At 42.6% G+C, this 18,559-nt stretch overlaps 1 protein-coding gene across 8 annotated transcripts in view; it reads left to right on the top strand.

The window, feature by feature from the left end:
* Positions 1-18,559, top strand: part of tcea3 (transcription elongation factor A (SII), 3) — a 36,249-nt gene that overhangs the window by 12,577 nt on the left and 5,113 nt on the right. For 2 of the 8 annotated variants that reach the window (XM_019886430.1, XM_019886431.1), the window contains exons 1-8: positions 12,281-12,487; positions 14,064-14,126; positions 14,581-14,686; positions 14,769-14,859; positions 16,055-16,453; positions 17,980-18,093; positions 18,277-18,369; positions 18,457-18,525. In XM_019886430.1, the coding sequence (XP_019741989.1) occupies positions 12,419-12,487; positions 14,064-14,126; positions 14,581-14,686; positions 14,769-14,859; positions 16,055-16,453; positions 17,980-18,093; positions 18,277-18,369; positions 18,457-18,525 (1,004 nt within the window). In that variant the 5' untranslated portion in view covers positions 12,281-12,418. Of the gene's footprint in view, positions 1-12,278; positions 12,488-12,528; positions 12,559-14,063; positions 14,127-14,580; positions 14,687-14,768; positions 14,860-16,054; positions 16,454-17,979; positions 18,094-18,276; positions 18,370-18,456; positions 18,526-18,559 lie in introns of those variants that run through there. The other 6 variants (XR_002170196.1, XM_019886433.1, XM_019886432.1 and 3 more) reach the window with 6 other exon arrangements.

Genomic DNA, 18,559 nt, shown 5'->3' with positions numbered 1-18,559 from the left:
TTTGGTGGTGAGTGGTCATGGGGGTTTTTTTGGGGGAGGGGGGGGTGCGGGAGGAAGGGAATTTAGCTGCGCTGAAGTTTTGTTAAATCTCAGAAGGCAGCCACCCATGGATGTTTACCTCCGCAGCTAATAATAACACCACTGCTCATGGCAGCAACTAGCTTTCGACCGCTAAACAGACAAGGGTAGAAGAAAGAAATCAGTTTATTAATTTCCAGACATTGGGCTCAGTGTCGCGTATGTTGACGTCTGCCACCGCGTACAGATTAAAATTTAAGCTATAACAACGTACAAATAAGATCACGAAAAGCCTCTCGGAATGCGTTATGTTCTCGTATCTTGGTGATGTATGAAAGAAAAGAGACAAGACAATACACAATGTGCACGTAGGATGCTCATTTCCAAATTGTCTTTCAAGTCATCCGTGGAAAGGTTAATCGTGATTTTATTTCAGAGATTGAAGTGGGCCTAAGTAGACATGTGCACATACATTTTGGAGCCATTTGTTACCCATTATTTTGACATTATTAGCAATGTCGTTACAATGATTATTCAATGTACAAATAATCTCTGGTCACCTCCGTGAATCCCACCAAGACATGGATGGAGGGAAGGGGGAGGCGTGTTTATATTGCTCATTCTTGGTGGGCGGTTTTAAGGTTGTTAATTATTTACGGATTTCTCCAAAACAAATTGATAACATTGAATATACATGCTAATATGATTTCCCTGATGAAAAAAAAGAACAAATACATGAATTGAGCTTGTGAGTGGACCATGGACCATCTTTCGGCATTTCACTCCTACTCCTCCTATGTGACAAAAAATGTCATCTGAAGCGAAGATCGAGAAGAGACATGAAAGAAGACACCGTTGCGATGGTTACGCAATTTCTGCAACTGAGCCTCAAAACCACAAAATTGTGCTTATTTTCAAAGGCCCAACCAGTTCTGCTTAAGTCTATTTTGTTAGCTAAATACGATTAAGTTCATCTAACAACTTAATTCTTGTTATATTTAACTAACAAAACAGACCAGTTGAAAATATTGTTTTTGAATAGAAAATGTATTCAAAATGTGTCCTGGTTTTCTCTGTTCAAAGAAAACATCCATCCATTATCTGATCTGCTTATCCTCACGATACTCACAGGCGTGCTGGAGCCTATCCCAGCTGTCTTCGAGCAGTAGGCGGGGGACACCCTGAACCGGTTGCCAGCCAATCGCAGGGCACTCAGAGACGAACAACCATCCGCGCTCACGCTCACACCTAGGGACGATTTGGAGTGTTCCATGAACCTGCCACGCATGTTTTTGGAATGTGGGAGGAACCCGGAGTACCCGGAGAAAACCCACGCAGGCACAGTGAGAACATGCAAACGCCACACCGTAAGGCCGGAGCCGGAATCGAACCCTGTGCCTCTGCACTGTGAGGCCGACACGCGAACTGGTCAACAACCGGGTCTCCTCAAAGGAAACAAAATTTTAAGATTTAATTTGTGTCGTACCAGATAGACGTAATATACAAAACACAAATTTGAATGGCCTTTCAAAAGTTTTTCAACGTGTCAGTGTCACAGAGACAGGATGTTTTTCAAGGAAAACCATTTCATGACTAAAATTAACATCGTCAAACACCCAAGCGACCTTTTCCAATAAAACATGATACAGTTTAGTTCTGTAGAATGGTGTATTAGCTTTGGTGAGTTCACTGTATGCTTTGGCCAGTGGATTTTCCAGTCACTGTTATTATCCTGACCAGTGGGAAGTGTGGGAGCAGAACGCAAAAAGCTGGAACAACCTGCCTCATCCTTCTTGTGTCAACTCACATCAGATGCAAGCCTCTACTTTTCCATCGAACCCAAAAAAAAAAAAAGGAGGACATCTGGAAAAGGTTGATATTTTACACACACACGCACATGCACATGCACACGCGCACACACACACACACACACACACACACACACACACGAGGCCTCATCATGTCAGTCATAGTCAACTTATATTTATGCTCTTCATTTTCTTTAATTGCTTTGCCGTGAGTCCAAATAAAAAAAGGGAAATGTTTGGTTTAGCTCGGCATTAAGAAAGACAAATAAAGTGTAAAAAGGAAATTGCAGCTCCATATACTGTAGGTGGCTGCGTTTGTGGGGTTGGTAGCAAGAACTTTTTAATGCTCACCAGGTCCGCGGTGGAAATTGTCCCCTTTTTGTCCAACGGTTCACTCTGTACAGTATTCCACAGCATAGCAATGGAGATGTAACCTAAACCGAGTTGTTTCACTTTTGACGCCTTCAGTCACGATACTTTCATTTTGACTGGACAGATGGACTTATTCACAGTCACATTCACGCGCCGACGGGCCAATAAATGTAACAAGCATGGTTTTGTAAAGTTGGCCGAAGCCGAAGTACCTGGAGAAAACTGTGAACCATTCGACCCATTTTTAAATGAAGGCTATTTATTCATTTCTTCCCCTAATATGAAGCAAAATTAAGTGTATGGTATTTTTATATTGTAATTTGGGCAGTAATAGTTTATTTATGATGGCTGATAGGCACCATTCGTCATACGGCAGGAGTGGAAGCCATCCAGCATCATGAAGTGCTTCAATGCAGATTGTTTCAATGTCGGTGAGCTTTTGTAGTTTGACAGAGGAATGAGGAATTTCAAACTGACCTCATCTATTTTTAACCATATTTAAATGGGATACTTTGAGAAGTCACAATGTAATCAAGAATAACACGGAACTCCTAAAACATTTTTTTTTCCTCTTTAGGGATGCAAATAAACCAGTTTGGCGTCTCGAGGGAAAAAAAAATACGTTTTGTTCCAGCTTCATTTTAAAATTACATGTGAACAATTATAAATAATAAAAATTTTATTTTAGCTTTTAAAACATCAAAATGACATTTTGGAGGAAGAGCTTCACCATACTGATTCATAAACATTAGGCTATAGAAAAAAAATGAGTTAAAAATTAATGTTGGTAATTATCAGTAGTTTTCATGAAGCTTTTGCCTAAATATTTCATTGTTGGTGATGTAACCCATTTGTAAGTTCTGGTCTTATTTATTATATTTGTACCTGTATACAGTATATTCATCACTGAAGCCCACATATCCGCGGTGATATGCAATAGCAGTCAAAAGTTAGTTATGTTATTGTAAAGTTGCACTCTCTGATACTAAGTTTGTCCTTTTTCCGCATTTTCCCTACATTAGTGTGTCATGACGTTGCTATTTGGCAAGTGAACAAAATTACCGGTAGGACCGTAGCCGGTTGACTCACTGAAGTGTTACCACGGTGCTTTAACATTTGCTCCAGTGGAAAAAGAAATAAGCCAAGTGTCACACGACATAATTATGCTGTGACAAGTGTAAAAAATTGTTGCGTGGGAAGTCAATTCAGAAGACGACATCCTTTCCGCTTTGCTTTGGGACCGAATTTACCTCCTGGACCCCACAGAGACAAAGTGCGTCTGTGTGTCGTCAATGAACTGAAACGCACACAAATGCTCACATCATTTGTTGACCTCTCGAGTTCCTCTCACACATGCCTGACATCATCACAGGAGACCTCAAGGTCGTGACATCACCCACGCATTGACAGGTCTGCTTGTGTTGAGCTTGGGAGTGACCTCCGAGGGATGGGAGTGAGTGGACAAGATTCCCTTTTCCTTTGGGTTGCTCGTGTCTCATGTGGTAGCAATAAATCCGGCACAATGTTGAACCCAGCACAGCGAAAAAGGTCTTTGGACACACCCACATTCTGACTTTTCCCCCATCACACGTGATGCTCTTTTCTCTTATGATTCCTCTTGGTGCTTTATGATATGATGAAAGGTACATGTCCAACTTCAAGGCCGGTGTCTTCCGTTGCAGCATTTCCATTTGTGAAACCTGCAATGGTTTCCTTGAAAGAAGACACTGCGAGCGCACATGTGGATCATTTTATTGTAGCTGTACGTCGAAGGAGACTAAAGTGTACTTGAATTGGCTTTGATAATGCCATCAAGATGTCCTTTGAAAATCTGATTCCAATGTACTTTTTAATACACTTTTTAAAATTACCTTTAGCTTCCAATGCACTGTTCTGGAAAATAAATAGAATTTCAGAATACCAAAACACATTGGATTATAAAGATATGGGGTCTGTTTTTGTCAACAGCGCAAGTCTGGCACAAGGCGCAGCGTAAATCTAAGCAGGAATGGACTTGACTCGATGTTGGTGTTTGGTATCGCAGACGTGATGACGCAGTGGGCGACTGGTTAGCACGTCCACCTCGCGATGCGGAAATCGTGAGTTCGATTCTGGACTGCAGCCTTCCTGTGTGGAGTTTGCATGTTTTCTCTGGCTACTCCGGTTTCCTCCCACATTCCAAAACCACGCAAGGTAGAATTGAACACTCTAAATTGTTCCAAGTGTGATTGCGGGTGTGAATGGTTGTTTGTCAATGTGTGCCCCGAGATTGGCTGGGAACCAGTTCTGGGTATACCCCGCCTACCGCTCAAAGACAGCTGGGATGGGCCTCGAAGTCAGTCAGACTGTCTCTCGCCACACACCTGCTTCTACAATCGCTTGAAATGGCACGAACATAGTTACCTGGAGGACATGGTTACGTTGCCGCCGCCGCTGGGTTGAGCATTCCGGACCGGATTAAAAGTCATCAACCGTCATTGAAAGTTATCGCATGCTGTGCCCGCAAATGCTTTTGCATATCGGGAGTGTTTCCTCCTTGGACGAAATATCGACTTTGAGAGTTTTGCAAGTTGTGCTGTTGTGATCCTTTTTTGGAAAATGTGAACAAACTTTTGAGCGTTAGCCGCCGTGTCTCTTGCTAGCCGCGCTAGTAAATAACATTCTCATGCATGTTGTGCTATGCTACGGGTGTCAAACTCAAGGCCCGGGGGCCAGATCTGGCCCATCCGATCATTTTATGTGGCCCGCAAAAGCAAATCATGTGTGTCAACTTCCATGGTCCTTGCTCAAATCTGTACCAAAATGTGAAATTGTCATGTGTAATAAATAACGTTGAGATTTTGCAATAATTTTGTTACCCTGTTAACACTCACTCAAACAATAATTGAACAAACTATTATAGTTGATTCGACTGATTTCAAAACTGGTAATCCATCAATTTGTTTTGTACAAGTAATAATATAGAAACATTTATTTAATTTCACTGTCATAACGGCCCTCCGAGGTTCACTGACATAACCCCAAAGTGGCCCGCGACAAAAATGAGTTTGACCCCCCCTGTGCTACGTGATGTGTGTGGCAATGTCATTTGTCCCGACTAGAATTGATAAGAGCATCTTTTGCTGAAGTGGTTAATTAAAGGCCAAGGAATTCAAACTCCGGGAACCGGTTCTCAACAAGAACTGGTTTTCGATTCCCATCGCTAGTTGTGGGCGTGAACGCACGTGACTTGATTCACTGCCAAAAGAAGCATCTCCTCTCGCTTAATTTAAAATCGGCATACGAGAGATGCCGGTAGTTTAGGAACAAAACAGTTGTTTGTCATTCCAGGGGCATCAATCGGTTTCATGGACAGGGTGCGAAGCTCCCAAGGGATCCAATTTATTTATCACCTCTCTAGATATTTTCACATGAACACATGAACAGATATAATTATTTCGATACACCAGTGCCAGTAAATAATAATTGTAGCAAAGTATGCCTAGTTAAGTGTCAACTGAGCCAAGTGGTAACCTTTCCAAGAATGAAAGTAGATGGACGCTTTTACTGAGAAGTGCTTATATTTTTACAAAGTTCATAAGTGCTCCCTGAGAAAAACGATGAGGCAAGAGAGCGCCAACAGGCCTTGAGAGAATCTTGGCATCCACTTCAACACTCCAAAACATTCGATTTGACCGCCGCGCTGCATCTTTGCACAATTTGAACGGAAATGTGTCTTGGATTTGGTCGTCTGGTTTCGATTTGCCCTCGCGCACGTGATTGTTTCTGGCTGCGTTGTTGCTCAGAACATCAGTGTGGCTGGATGTTTTTTCTTCCACGTTTTCACCTCGTAGCATCATTTTCCGCATTGATTGATTCTGTTTCTCTTTTGAGCCTCCGGTTTCAGCTGAAGGGATCTACTGATGCAGGGAGTAAACGAAGATGTCCAGCGTTTGGGACTGCAACTCAATAATTGGATTAGTTGAAAAGGAAACGGGAGTAAGCGGGGATTTGCACACTAACACAATTTCACCTGTTCACAGGAGTAACCCTGCTTTGTCAGTTAGTCCGACCCAGGCATGGAGTAAGAGTGTGAAATCGCAAATTTCTCTTGCGTTCGCAGCAGACGGTTTATTTTGAAAAGGATCTTCCAGCCAACGGACTTCTGCTTTGTGATTTGTGTGTAAGCGCCATTGAAGAGAGCCTCAAGTTGAAATCGCAGCTTTGGGAAGAACCACAGGATCTTTTTGCAGACACACTATACAAATAATTCAGTGTCTGTCCTTCTGTGTCTGTGTGTAATTGACGGTTGCAGATAAGTTCTAGTACATATTTCATGTATCCCTTTTCAGCCTTTTGTGCCCTTTCAAGGCATCTCTGGAGTAGTCGCAGTTCAGCTATACACTCAATCATTCCCACAACGGTTCTGGTGACATATAATAACGCTAAGCTCGTTAGGGGGGGGGGGGCTGCTTAGGCTCCGATTGCTCGGTGCATCATTTAGATTTACTTTGGGTTATCATTTAGTTATTTTTGTTGAATTGGGCAGTATTACAGTGACTTGAACATACATGTGCATTCTCTACAGAAATGGTGCCAAATCCAAATGGAATCTCGCATCCGCCGGACAAACTTATTGACGTGCCTGGCCATGATACCAACAGGAAGTTAAAAAAAAAAATGCACGGAAAGTATGTCAGCTTCCCTTCTTTGAGGGAGACTTGCTCCAAAATTCATTTTCTTCATCCAGCAGAACTAGTCACTGATGTCTGTTTAGTTCAGTTAATTTTAATGAGCGTGAGGTCCAAGTTCTTTCACACCAAAGCCATGAAAGCATTCCTGTGTGGACCTTGGGGCAATGCAAGAGGCTTTCCCGTTAAAATGTCGCCAGAACCGACTTGTCCGAAATTTCTTGGCAATAATAAACTGAAATAAGTTATTAGTTCTTTAATTAAGGGGTGCGTCCCAATAGCAAGACGTTTTGGACAGCCGTGCATAGTGCGTGTGTGTGTGTGTGTGTGTGTTAAAGAATCATAGCTGAAGGCTGCTCTTCAAGTCTCTGGGTGGTCCTTTTAGCTTTTCTTTTTACGAATACCAATGGCAAACTGTGGTTATTATCAGCAGAGAAAGCAACCTCGCCCGCACGAGATTCACCTTCCATCCAAGTGCAGATGTGACTGACCTAACAATTCTCCCTCTCTGTTTAGACGGCCTCTATTACAGGTTTGTGCGTCCCACACCAGAACCAGAAAAAAAAAATGCACAGTTAAATGAAATCATTCATTTTCTGGTCTGATGTCATCCAAAAATTGCCATAATTGCGCAGGCCTGGCGTCTCTGGTCTGTGACTGTCAGAGACTCCGGCGCTGAGCGAGGTGAGCGCAGTGCAAACTGTTAGCATCTCCAAAATGTGCGAGGGGTCCACGACGAAGCGTGTTGGACCTCTTTCTTTGTCTTCTTGGAATCACCACAAAGCTTTTAACCACAGTCCAAGCGAAGACACGATTGAGCTTGATGTGGTGGCACTCACGAAGGTAATGACAGACTCTCAAAGGCAACAGCAGAAGCTCAGGGTGCTTCGCTGCGTTATGTGGGGATGCACGCACATGTACTTAGGCGACCGCACCGAGCCCAAGAACCACCACAACTGCATGGAGAAGTTATTCTCTCCAAGGAAAAACAACAAGCCTAACAGGGATCTGCTTCTCTTTTTGCAAAGCACAATGCAGCTTTCAGGAGGAATAACATTGACGTTTACATGTCTGAGTCTACCTTTGAGTACCCTTTGTTGTGCAGAGCCAGACAGCAGTAGTCTCACACTGTGATTCTGTGTGAACATAAATAATACATTTAATGAATGCTAGATAGGATCATTTTTGTGCCATTGTTTACTTTGCAGGCGGCCCAGTAGTCCAGTGGTTAGCACGTCGACTTCACAGTGCAGAGGTACCGGGTTCAATACCAGCTCGGGCCTCCCTGTGTGGAGTTTGCATGTTCTTCCTGTGCCTGCGTGGGTTTTCTCCGGGTACTCCGGTTTACTCCCACATTCCAAAAACATGCATAACAGGCTGATTGAACACGCCAAATTGTCCCGGGGTGTGAGTATGAGCGCAGATAGTTGTTTTTTTCTGTGTACCCTGCGATTGGCTGGCAACCGGTTCAGGGTGTCCCCTGCCTACTGTCCAAAGACGGCTGGGATAGGCTCCAGCACCGCCTGCGACCCTAGTAAGGATAAAGCGGTTCGGAAAATGAATGAATGAATGTTTACTTTGCAGATATTGGATGTGATGTCACTTTTGTTCTTTGTGCTTTCAATGGCAGTGCTGATGACACAGCAATTGTCCCTTGGCGACACATGCAAGCGCAGAACCCATATTTGGGGAGACCTTGAGGATTTACGCGGGTGGAGGGGGTTTAACATTGCTTTTTGAATAAAAAGTAAACTTTCATTTGGATTTCATTTCACCATCGGTGGCAGACATGTGCAACTGGTGGTGTTTGTACTCTTGTGGCAACCACTCAACTTGGAGATCGAACATTCGACAGCCTTTCTCCCAAGCATATGCCCCCTGTATACCAGAAAGATACCCCTTCATTCATTTATTTTCGATCCACTGATCAACCTGCACCAAATACATTTATGTCACTGGGCGGGTGCTGTGGATGCCCTCCCAGGTGGAATCCGCCCGTTGGCAATTCCATCTGAGAATTTTTGCCTTACTTTAGAGGGGGCACATCTTTCAAATACAATTTCCACTGTTGTGTGGATTTGTGACGAAACAAAGTGTGAACCGAGTTGTGTTCCCAGGTTTGCGGGATCAGACAGAAAGGGGTCAAAGTTCACAGTCAGGTCAGTTGTTCCCCTCTCTTCCTGCGCCAAAGACTTTAGTACACGGAGGTAAAGGATATTCGGGATTGATCTCAGTCACTGGCGCTTCCTCTCCCCGCTTCCTTTCTTATGTCACAGCCAAGTGTCCCACTTCTCCACTTGGCCCACAATGCCAGAGAGAGGCGGCCCGTCCTTGAGGCCCGGGCTGGGTCGGCTCGTACGCTCGGCCAGTTGCGTAAGAGCGCTGTAAAGAGATAATACTCTTTACTCAAGACAGGCTCTTAGTCTGCACTTTCACCTGCTGCTGCTATTAACACAGTTAGCATTGCTTCAGTCCATCATTGTTCTATGTCACTGCTGTGGTATGGCACTAAACTGCAAACTGCAAAATCATTTAACTGCCAAGGTCTTCAATCTATTGGATGGCCATGCATTTGGTGCCTGGGTTTTCTTCGCCAAATTATTATACCTCTTCATATCACTAACATCATGTTGCAGTTATGAAAAACATCAATACTATATAAACGTGCAAAACAACATAACAGCACACATCCATGCCACGTAATGCACATCATTTGAAGCACCGGAGAATCAATACTGCCTATCAAAGGAATAATAACATGACGGGAACAAAGAAAATGGCAATGAATTGTACTCATTAGAGATGATGATTGCAAAATGTGTGCAACTTTTTACAGACGTGTTTTGGTACTTAAAGTTGGCTGAGACAAGTTTGGTTTGACCAACCAGTTAGAAGATGGAAAAATGCTATCATCAATTGAAATTTGATTGGTTCAAGAAACAGTCCCATTGCTAATGTAAGTTAAGTTCCATCGGCCAACACGAATGATTCTGACTGTTATATAGTCTGATTCGATTGAGATGGAAAGGCATCGAGGCTGAAATCTGAGTGGACAATAAAGTTTAACATACACATACTGGAAGCGGTGAAGTGAAGAGAAAGGATAAGAAATGAAGAAAAAAGACATGTAAGACAAATAAATGAAGACTAATGCAGTAGTTTGTAGTAGGTTGTTGGGTATTATGTTACACAACAGTGCAGCCTAGTGGTAGTGACTCAAACTTGTTCAAAAAATGTACAGTACAAAATGTGGTGTTCGTGTATGCAAATATTTCTCTCTCCCTTAATTTTTTAAATGTATTTATTTTTTGGAAGTTATTACTGATGAAAATGTACTAAACAGTGGGCGGTGTTTTTGGCACGCAGGAACTTAGTGCTGTTGTTTAAATAGTACGTGGAATAGTGCACTGTGGCCTGCTGCCTTCAGTGTGGAGGGATTAATAATTAGACACTGACCTCCTTTGTGTTGGAAACACACATCTTAAACACACGCTAGTATGTTTCTATGAATGAAACAATCATCCCTGAGCGAAGAACACGATATCCCAAATAATAATCATTTGAGTGCTGTAATTGTTATCTTTGCAGAGCAGTTTCGGAATTTTCCATATAATGGCGGACCTGCTAGGGCACCCCTTAAGTCAGAGCTGTTACTGTTAATTGATTTTGAATGAATTGACTGCACCCTAAAAAAACTGTTCTATATACGGACGTCCAATAATAATAATAATAACAACAACAACAACAACATTAATACTACTACTAATCATAATAACACTTACCATACAGTGTACATGTATGTTAAGTCAGAGCTGTTACTGTTAATTGATTTTGAATCAATTGACTGCACCCTAAAAAACTGTTATATATACGGATGTCCAATAATAATAATAATAATAATAACAACAACAACATTAATACTACTGCTACTAATAATAACACTTACCATACAGTGTACATGTATACACTGTATATGTATAGCTATCCCGACTCGCTGTCTGCAGCGAGCAGAGACCCAACTTCCAATCACCCTTCAGTATGCAAATGAGCTCGTGTCCGGTTTCTAATAGCACTTTGCAGCAGTAAACTGAAAATACGAGGCAAATGAGCTTTGTTAAACTCGTTCATAGTGTTTTGTGTATTGACATACTTAAATAATCCTAAAAACCAGTATGCAAATGAGCTCGTGTCCGGTTTCTAATAGCACTTTGCAGCAGTAAACTGCAAATACGAAGCAAATAAGCTTTGTTAAACTCGTTCATAGTGTTCTGTGTATTGACATACTTAAATGCTAATCCTGAAAAAAAAGAGTTCACGACAACCAAAACCATATAACCAAATTCTTCAAGTGGCTAAGCTATAGTTTATTCTCCAAGAACAGGGTATGTGTGACCACTCGCCTTTCATGTGTCACAGCACAGGGAGAGAGCACTGTTCATCTACGGTTAGTCTAACAACAATCACCGCAATAAAATAAGTATGCCAAGCATTTGAGACCGCGGGGCTTTACACGGCACTTTTCCATACAGACCTGCGGGTGCAGTAAAGTAAAGGTGGATGGCTGTGCTATACTGCCCCCAGGTGGCCAAGGCAGGTAAACCATTATTCAATTGATGCAGTGGGACAAAAAAACAACGGTTTAAATCTGGGGTAATTTCATTTAATCATGTAATGTGTTTCGGTAAAATACACATGATAGAGTGTTAAACTTCTCATTTAAAAGTACAATACACATTTTTTAGGTGGCCAAGGCAGGTAAACCATTATTCAATTGATGAAGTGGGACAAAAAAAACGGTTTAAATCTTGCGTAATTTCATTTAATCATGTCATGTGTTTCGGTAAAATACACATTATAAAGTGTTAAACTTCTCATTTAAAAGCACAATACACATTTTTTGCTTTCCTTTTTCTTTCATTCCAGTGGGGAAAGCTGATTTGAGATCTGAATTACTTGAGTTATGAGCGTCGAGGAACAAACTAAACTTGTTTTTCAAGGCACAACTGTATTTTGTTAGAAGTGAAGTGACAATGGCCATGGTTGAGTTCACTTTGTCAAAAATTAAATTGCCTGTTTTGTCATTGGCTATCCTTCTTTACGAGACGTGAGTTCATTCCTACTCAGTTTATTCTCTTCACTTGTGGTTGGGCTATTTTCAATTCCAACAAGACGTTAAAAACATTGATTTACGTGCATTTGTATTTATAGTTCAATAATACTCATTAACTCGCACAAGGATCGTCACAAAGAAAATGTCCCATTGTTTCAATCCACTTTTTGGTTACACTTGCATTATATGTATTGTATGTTTGAATAGATTTTCAAGGGTGACTCGATCTAATGGCTAAACTGACCCATGTGTCCACTACACGTCTATATTTAGCGGTCATGTGTTGAGGTGGTCAACTGGAGGGCGGTCGCGGACACGCCCTCTGTCTGAATGGAGCGCGCTGTGCGTAAAGTCCGATCTGCGGCCGAGTGCAACTTTAATTGGCTTCTCTTTCACACATTTCAGCATTTGTAATCGCGCACGTTGATTTCGATACAGCCATGACGCGGGAGGAAGACTTAACCCGGATTGCCAAGAAGTTGGAAAAGATGGTGTCTCGAAATAACACGGTCAGTAGAGCTGGACACCCACAGGTGGCGCGCTGTGTTGTGCTGTGTGCTGAGTCTACCCTCCGCTGAGTGTAAGCAGGCCCTGTTGCGTGACTGCAACTTTAAATCAACTTGCACTAACTACTGTAACACTTATACAGTAGCGTGTGCCCTCGGTATGTGCGTGTGCGTGTGTGTGTGTGTGTATGAGCGCGCGCGCGCGCTTGTATGTCAAAGGAGCTTGTAACGTACGATCAACAGGTGTTTGCAAAACACTGACCCGGGAGCAGTTTTAGAATGCATATTGATGTGGGTCAAGTGCTGCCACTGCTTGGCTGCGTGTGCGTGTGCGCACGCGCGCCCGCGTGTGTGGCGCATATGTTGAAGAGAACAAAAAAACAAGTACAGTCGTCGTAGTTTGCCAAGTGCTGAGTGCACATGCAAGTGCACTCTTGCACAATTAGGCTACTGTAAACTGCACATTGTGTTTCCAAGGCGTTTAAAATGTTTGAATTTTGGATAGAGGGTTTTTGGAGCTTTAAAAATAACATCCTATGTACATGAGCTGCATGAGCAAAATAAAATAGGGTTATGTTAGTGTATACGTGCATAATGTAAAATACATTAAAATATATGCAGAGTAAGATAAATGTAAAAAATATTATTTCCACCACTATATGCACAAAACTGTTTGTTTTTATTTAGACTCCCTGCATTTCTTAGTAAAGTTAAACAAATTACTTACAGAATGTACATGATACATTACTAATTACTGTCATTTAAAAGTACAGTCAATATATTTTTGCCATTATACTACTTTTGCATTACTTTTGGCTTACCTTCACCAAAGCAAACTGTGAAGTTGTAAAATGTAAATGTTAATTTGCATGTCACAATAGACAATAATGCCAAAAAAGAACAGATTGCACCAATTCTAATTGGACTCCGTTTAAGTTTTATAGTTTTCCCCACACTTGGAAATTATTTGGTATTCATTGCCTCAGAAAAAATGTCAATTGCTAAAAAACAAAACAAAACAAAAACATGGCTCACATTCCTCCTCTCTGCCTTACAGAATATGAATTTGAAAAAAACAATTTGAATTGTTTTGATTCAACATTTTCCCCCGACTCCACTCCACAAAAATATAAATAACACTATCAAGATTGGCACACATTGAGTAACATTAGCGTGAATTCCACTCAATGAGACATGAGCAGTGACCCAAAAGCCAACCAGACAGTATAGTCAGACTGCAGACTAAGGAAAGGGAATTGCGTATGATTTTTAAATTGGCAGCTGGATGTTTTTTTTTTTTTTAGGTAAAAAAGTGAAAAAGACAAAATGTGGTCACCACAATGTGAAATTATATCTTAACGGGTGTTATTTAATGGCAACCAACTTTTGTTTATCATGCCTTACAAAGAAACTGACACCCGAGTCTTATTTTCAAATGAATAACTTTCTCCTTTTTTCATTTGGTGAAATGCTATTCCACCGTGGGCTGCTACATATTTTGCATTGGCGTAATTAAGAATTGAGATAATTTATGAGTACGAGATCAATGTACTAAAGGTGTTCAACTCTGTGTGTGTAGGAAGGTGCCATGGACCTGCTGAAAGAGCTCAAAAGTTTCAATATGACACTTAAACTCCTTCAGGTAACACACGCGCATGCACGCGCACGCTCATCCCCCAACACAAAGTCCAGCAGCATAGTGTTCAATAAATGAACAGACTATGCGGACAAAGTATTGGGACATGTTGAAAAGAGAAGAAAACATGGACTTGATTCCCCCCTGCAGCTATAACAGCTTCTACTCTTTGGGGACAACTATTTGAAGGATGTTGGAGTATGTCTGTGAGAATTGTTGCCCATCCAGAAGAACATGAGCAAGAGAAGCCCAGGATTATAATTTCTGTTCTAGTTCATCCCAAAGTTTTCGGAGGACATGAGGTCAAGTTTTTCCCCACCAAACTCACAAGCGCCTTCACCAAACTGTTCACACAATGTTGGAAGCATAGAATGATCCAAAATGTATCTTTCTAAGATGAAGAATTAAGACCAACCAAACCCTTCATGGAGTTCTAAATGTATGGTTATATTTGTTTTAGGAGACGAGGATCGGCATGTCTGTGAATAGCATCAGGAAACACTGCCCAGACGAAGAGGTCGTCGCTTTGGCAAAAATCCTCATTAAGGAATGGAAAAGACTTTTGGGTATGTCGTGCGTAGCCGTCGTACTCACTGAACATTTAAGCAGATCATGTACACACGTTATTTCCTCTGACAACACACACAGACTTCAGCCGTCCTCAAACGGAGAAAGCGGCACAAGAGAAGAATGATTTGGACTCCTGCAAAGCAGCAATGTCTCCAAAGAGCTCACCCAGGTCAGTCAGTTGCTTCGCATCAGCTGCGTTGAGACCAAACATGTAAAACATCTGGCTTCACTGCTTCTCTTAGGATGATGGTTGTACGTGTGGAAAAAAAAAAAACTGTCGCTCAGGTGTTTTTTTCAGCACTTTTGTGGTGTTAATATTGTATTTGGGTGGCCCGGTGGTTGAGTGGTTAGCGTGTTGACCTCACAGTGCAGAGGTCGCGGGTTCCGATCCCGGCTCTGGCCTCCCTGTGTGGAGTTTGCATGATCTCCCCGTGCCTGTGCGGGTGTTCGAAGACAGCTGGGATAGGCTCCAGCACCCCCCCACTACCCGTGTGAGGATAAAGCGGATTGGAAAATGGATGGATGGAATGTTGTATTTGTTCAGAGCTGAGCCATCAAAAGAATAAAATATGAGGTCAACAAACACAGGTACTACCAGGTGCTTTTTCTATCATTCATTGGCCGAGCAGATTTGTCATTGCTGAGTCAATGGAACATTTGAGGCTATGTAGTGAGAGAATAATCAAACATGCTTCAGTTAGCTTCCCTTTTGCAATGCATTAGCTCGTCCAGAGGGTGTGCTATTTTGTATTCTCCGCAGTCTCCAAGTGATGAAAATTGAGATGAATTCGATTAGATGATGAAGTCATTGATATTCTATCGGCATCATACAGCTATCCCCGACTCCCCAACCTTCTTTGCACCACGGATGTTTTTCAACTTAAGACTTTGATGGACTGGCATAGAAACGAAGAAAAACAAAATATTGAAAATACAGCTAACTTTTACGGTAAATATAGTTGTAATTAGCGCTAGCCCTGCGCAATCTTCTCTTCATCGAGCAGGTCTCAACTTGTGTTCCATAGCATAGTGCGTTCTAAGTTGTGACATCATAGCCAGTCTCAAAACAACTCAGCGTTTCTCTCTTTCATCATTATTATTGAAATGGTGTTTTGTATTGTATTTGAGGAGATACTTGAAGTGCGGGCATGCTACTCGTCCAATGTTTCCACACACTTCTAGCATTGTACGGTCGGTACTGTGACAAGCTTTATGACGCAGTTGGGATGTTACTGCGTGTTGAGCCACGCAGTTCTGATCTTCAGTTTCAAAAAAACAGACACATCATTACCTGTTGAACGTCTCTTGAGAAAAATGGATTTGTGGTTTGTTGTTGTTGTTGTTGTTGTTGTTGTTGATCACAGGAGATTGGACATCAAACAGAGACAAGATTCAGTACCGGATGCAAATCAATCCATTACAGACATGCAAGGAAAACATACTGATGAGCCCAAGAATAAAAAGGGCCACCGAGACGCGAACGGGGTTGAAAAGCATCTGTATGAGAAACGACTAAAAGAAATTGTTACAGAAGAAAGTAAAAAGCCAAGAGAAGCAGAAAACAACCAGCTTGAGAAGAAACAGAAGCATGAACCGGACCACCTAAAAGAGATCAGAGAGCGTGAGGAGTCCAAAAAAGTCAACGGCTGGAAACCCAAAGAGGAGAACAGACCTGAGAGGCTGATGAACAAATTTCCAGACCAACCTGTCGGCAATGCCTACAAGGAGAAGTCTGCAGGTGTCCAAAAGCCAATCTTTGAAAGGTCAGAAGAGGCCCCTATAAGCAATATACTATCGCTGTTGTGATGCTTACAGGTGGCAGAACCGGAGTGACTATCTCTGATCTGAATTGAAATGATACAAAAACTTGTGTTTGGATTTGCACTGCCAAATACACCCTAAAATGTTTAGGGTTTTTTTTTCTTTTTTCCAGTTTAATTAAAAACATAATTCATTCAGCAGAAACTGTGAGGGAGGAGGATAAGGCGTTTTAGATATTGTAAACAATTATCCAGAGAAGATAGCAACACTGCATGGTGGTCGAGTAGCAAGAGTATAGTTGGGTTTGTAGTCTTGAGGTCATCATCACCTGTAGTTTAGTCTGGTAGTCTATGACGTGCTATTGATTCACCTGCCAAAGAGCCTGTCTTGCCATTAATCCGAGCAACAGAAAAATCAAACTGAAGCCGTCAACACACCGAACGATGCATCCAAACCCGACTGAATCGCCCTGAAGTCTACGAGGTTTTGCTGCTTATGTTGATGAGTGGCTGACCGTTGGCCTCTGGTTTTGCAGTCATTGTATGGAGCAATCGGTCATTGCCAGCAGCTTCTCAAAATACCCACGCCGTCTCCTTAGTCACGCCTTTTTTCTCCTCTTTGTGGCCATCTGCTTCTTCCTTGACAAATGCGCCATGTTTTTGTGGTTCAATCAAGTAATACAGTACGGCATGTTGTATGTGGAGCCATACAACCTTTTTCACGTGCAGCACATGGGTTAATGTATGACGCTCAAATTTTTCATTTTTTTCGACGGTCCACTTCACTCTCCTTTGCCCGCATTGCTCAGTGTGCAGCGGTCTTTAGTTCGATAACAGGGAAAAAGTCAAGCTGCATCAGGCACCAAAAGAACACCTCAATAGCAGGCTAGGCTCATTTGCAAATTATGGTCCTATTACCAAGGGTAACCCATTTCATGTCTTGCTTTCCTGAATGAATGAGCACGTCTCTTTTCGGGAAAGTCAACTCAAAACTTTTCTTGACCATAATATGTTCCATGCCCCCCCCCCCCCCCGAGTCGTAATGGAGCATTTTGAGTCATATTGCGTTTGTGTAAAACGAATTAAGAAGCAACCACCCCCCTCCCCCCCGTTTTTATTCACCTGATGACTGAAAATGACATCACAGTTGCTCAGGCCAAGCCACCACGTCTGCATTTGAATCAACTTACCTGTTGGACGACTGTATAAATTGCGGCTGGCGTTGGGTCTTCCTTCCAAGCAGTTCACCTTACGTTGCATATTCTTTTTGACTGACACTTCACGCATTCATACTGCACAGGTTGAGTAGAAGACTTTTCATCCCACCCCGCAAGAAGAAAATCTTTCATTCACGCTTTTCACCCCGTTTCATCGATCGCTCTTGCTTTGGTCAAATGACATGGGCGGGTTTGTTTTACTCGCGGGGCCATCAGGGAATGCTTCAGCTTTTGCCACCTGGAAGAATGTGTGATGTCATGGCGAAACGTCATAAGGCAGTGGTTGTTTCAGAAGGAGCCTCTTCATTTCAGGAGAGGAGTATTGGACAGCAGCATTCTCTATCCCTCCCGCTTCCCCTCACCTCCACGCCCCGCTCGGCCTCCTCTCCCGATCAAGCGCCCCTCTGTGGATGGGAAGAGAGAGAGGTCAGCATCCCGAGAGGCGGTGTGGGATGGACTTATTGTTCTCATCGGCCTTGTCGCTGCGCATGCTGCATGCTGCCATGGCTTACTCGTGTGCATCTTTATCGTGAGCATGTTTGCTCGGGGCACATCTCGCAACATGGAAGTGTTGACGTCGCGGCCTACTGACGGGTGAAATTTGTTCAGGAAGGATGGTAAAGACTCCTCGCTTGGGCGCTCTCATGCTTCAGGGCTCACCTCCCCCACGGCTAAGCGCCCTTCATTGGAAGCTAAGGAGAGGTCAGGCGGGATGTATTATGTGCTCACATGCATGACGTTGCAGTGAATGAATTTTCTTTTGGGAAGCTCATATTTTGTTCATATTAGGAAAGTTCCAAAAGACCCAAACGCTGCGCGGGCTCCGCTTTCTTTTAATCTCCAGCCCCCACCGCCAAGGTCAGCGTGCACTGACAATGTCAGCTGTCACCGT

The sequence above is a fragment of the Hippocampus comes genome, unplaced genomic scaffold, assembly GCF_001891065.2.
Source record: "Hippocampus comes isolate QL1 unplaced genomic scaffold, H_comes_QL1_v1.1 scaffold335, whole genome shotgun sequence".
NCBI lineage: Eukaryota > Metazoa > Chordata > Actinopteri > Syngnathiformes > Syngnathidae > Hippocampus > Hippocampus comes.
The sequence above is the reverse complement of the archived record's forward strand: the minus strand, read 5'-3'. Positions and strand labels throughout refer to the sequence as shown.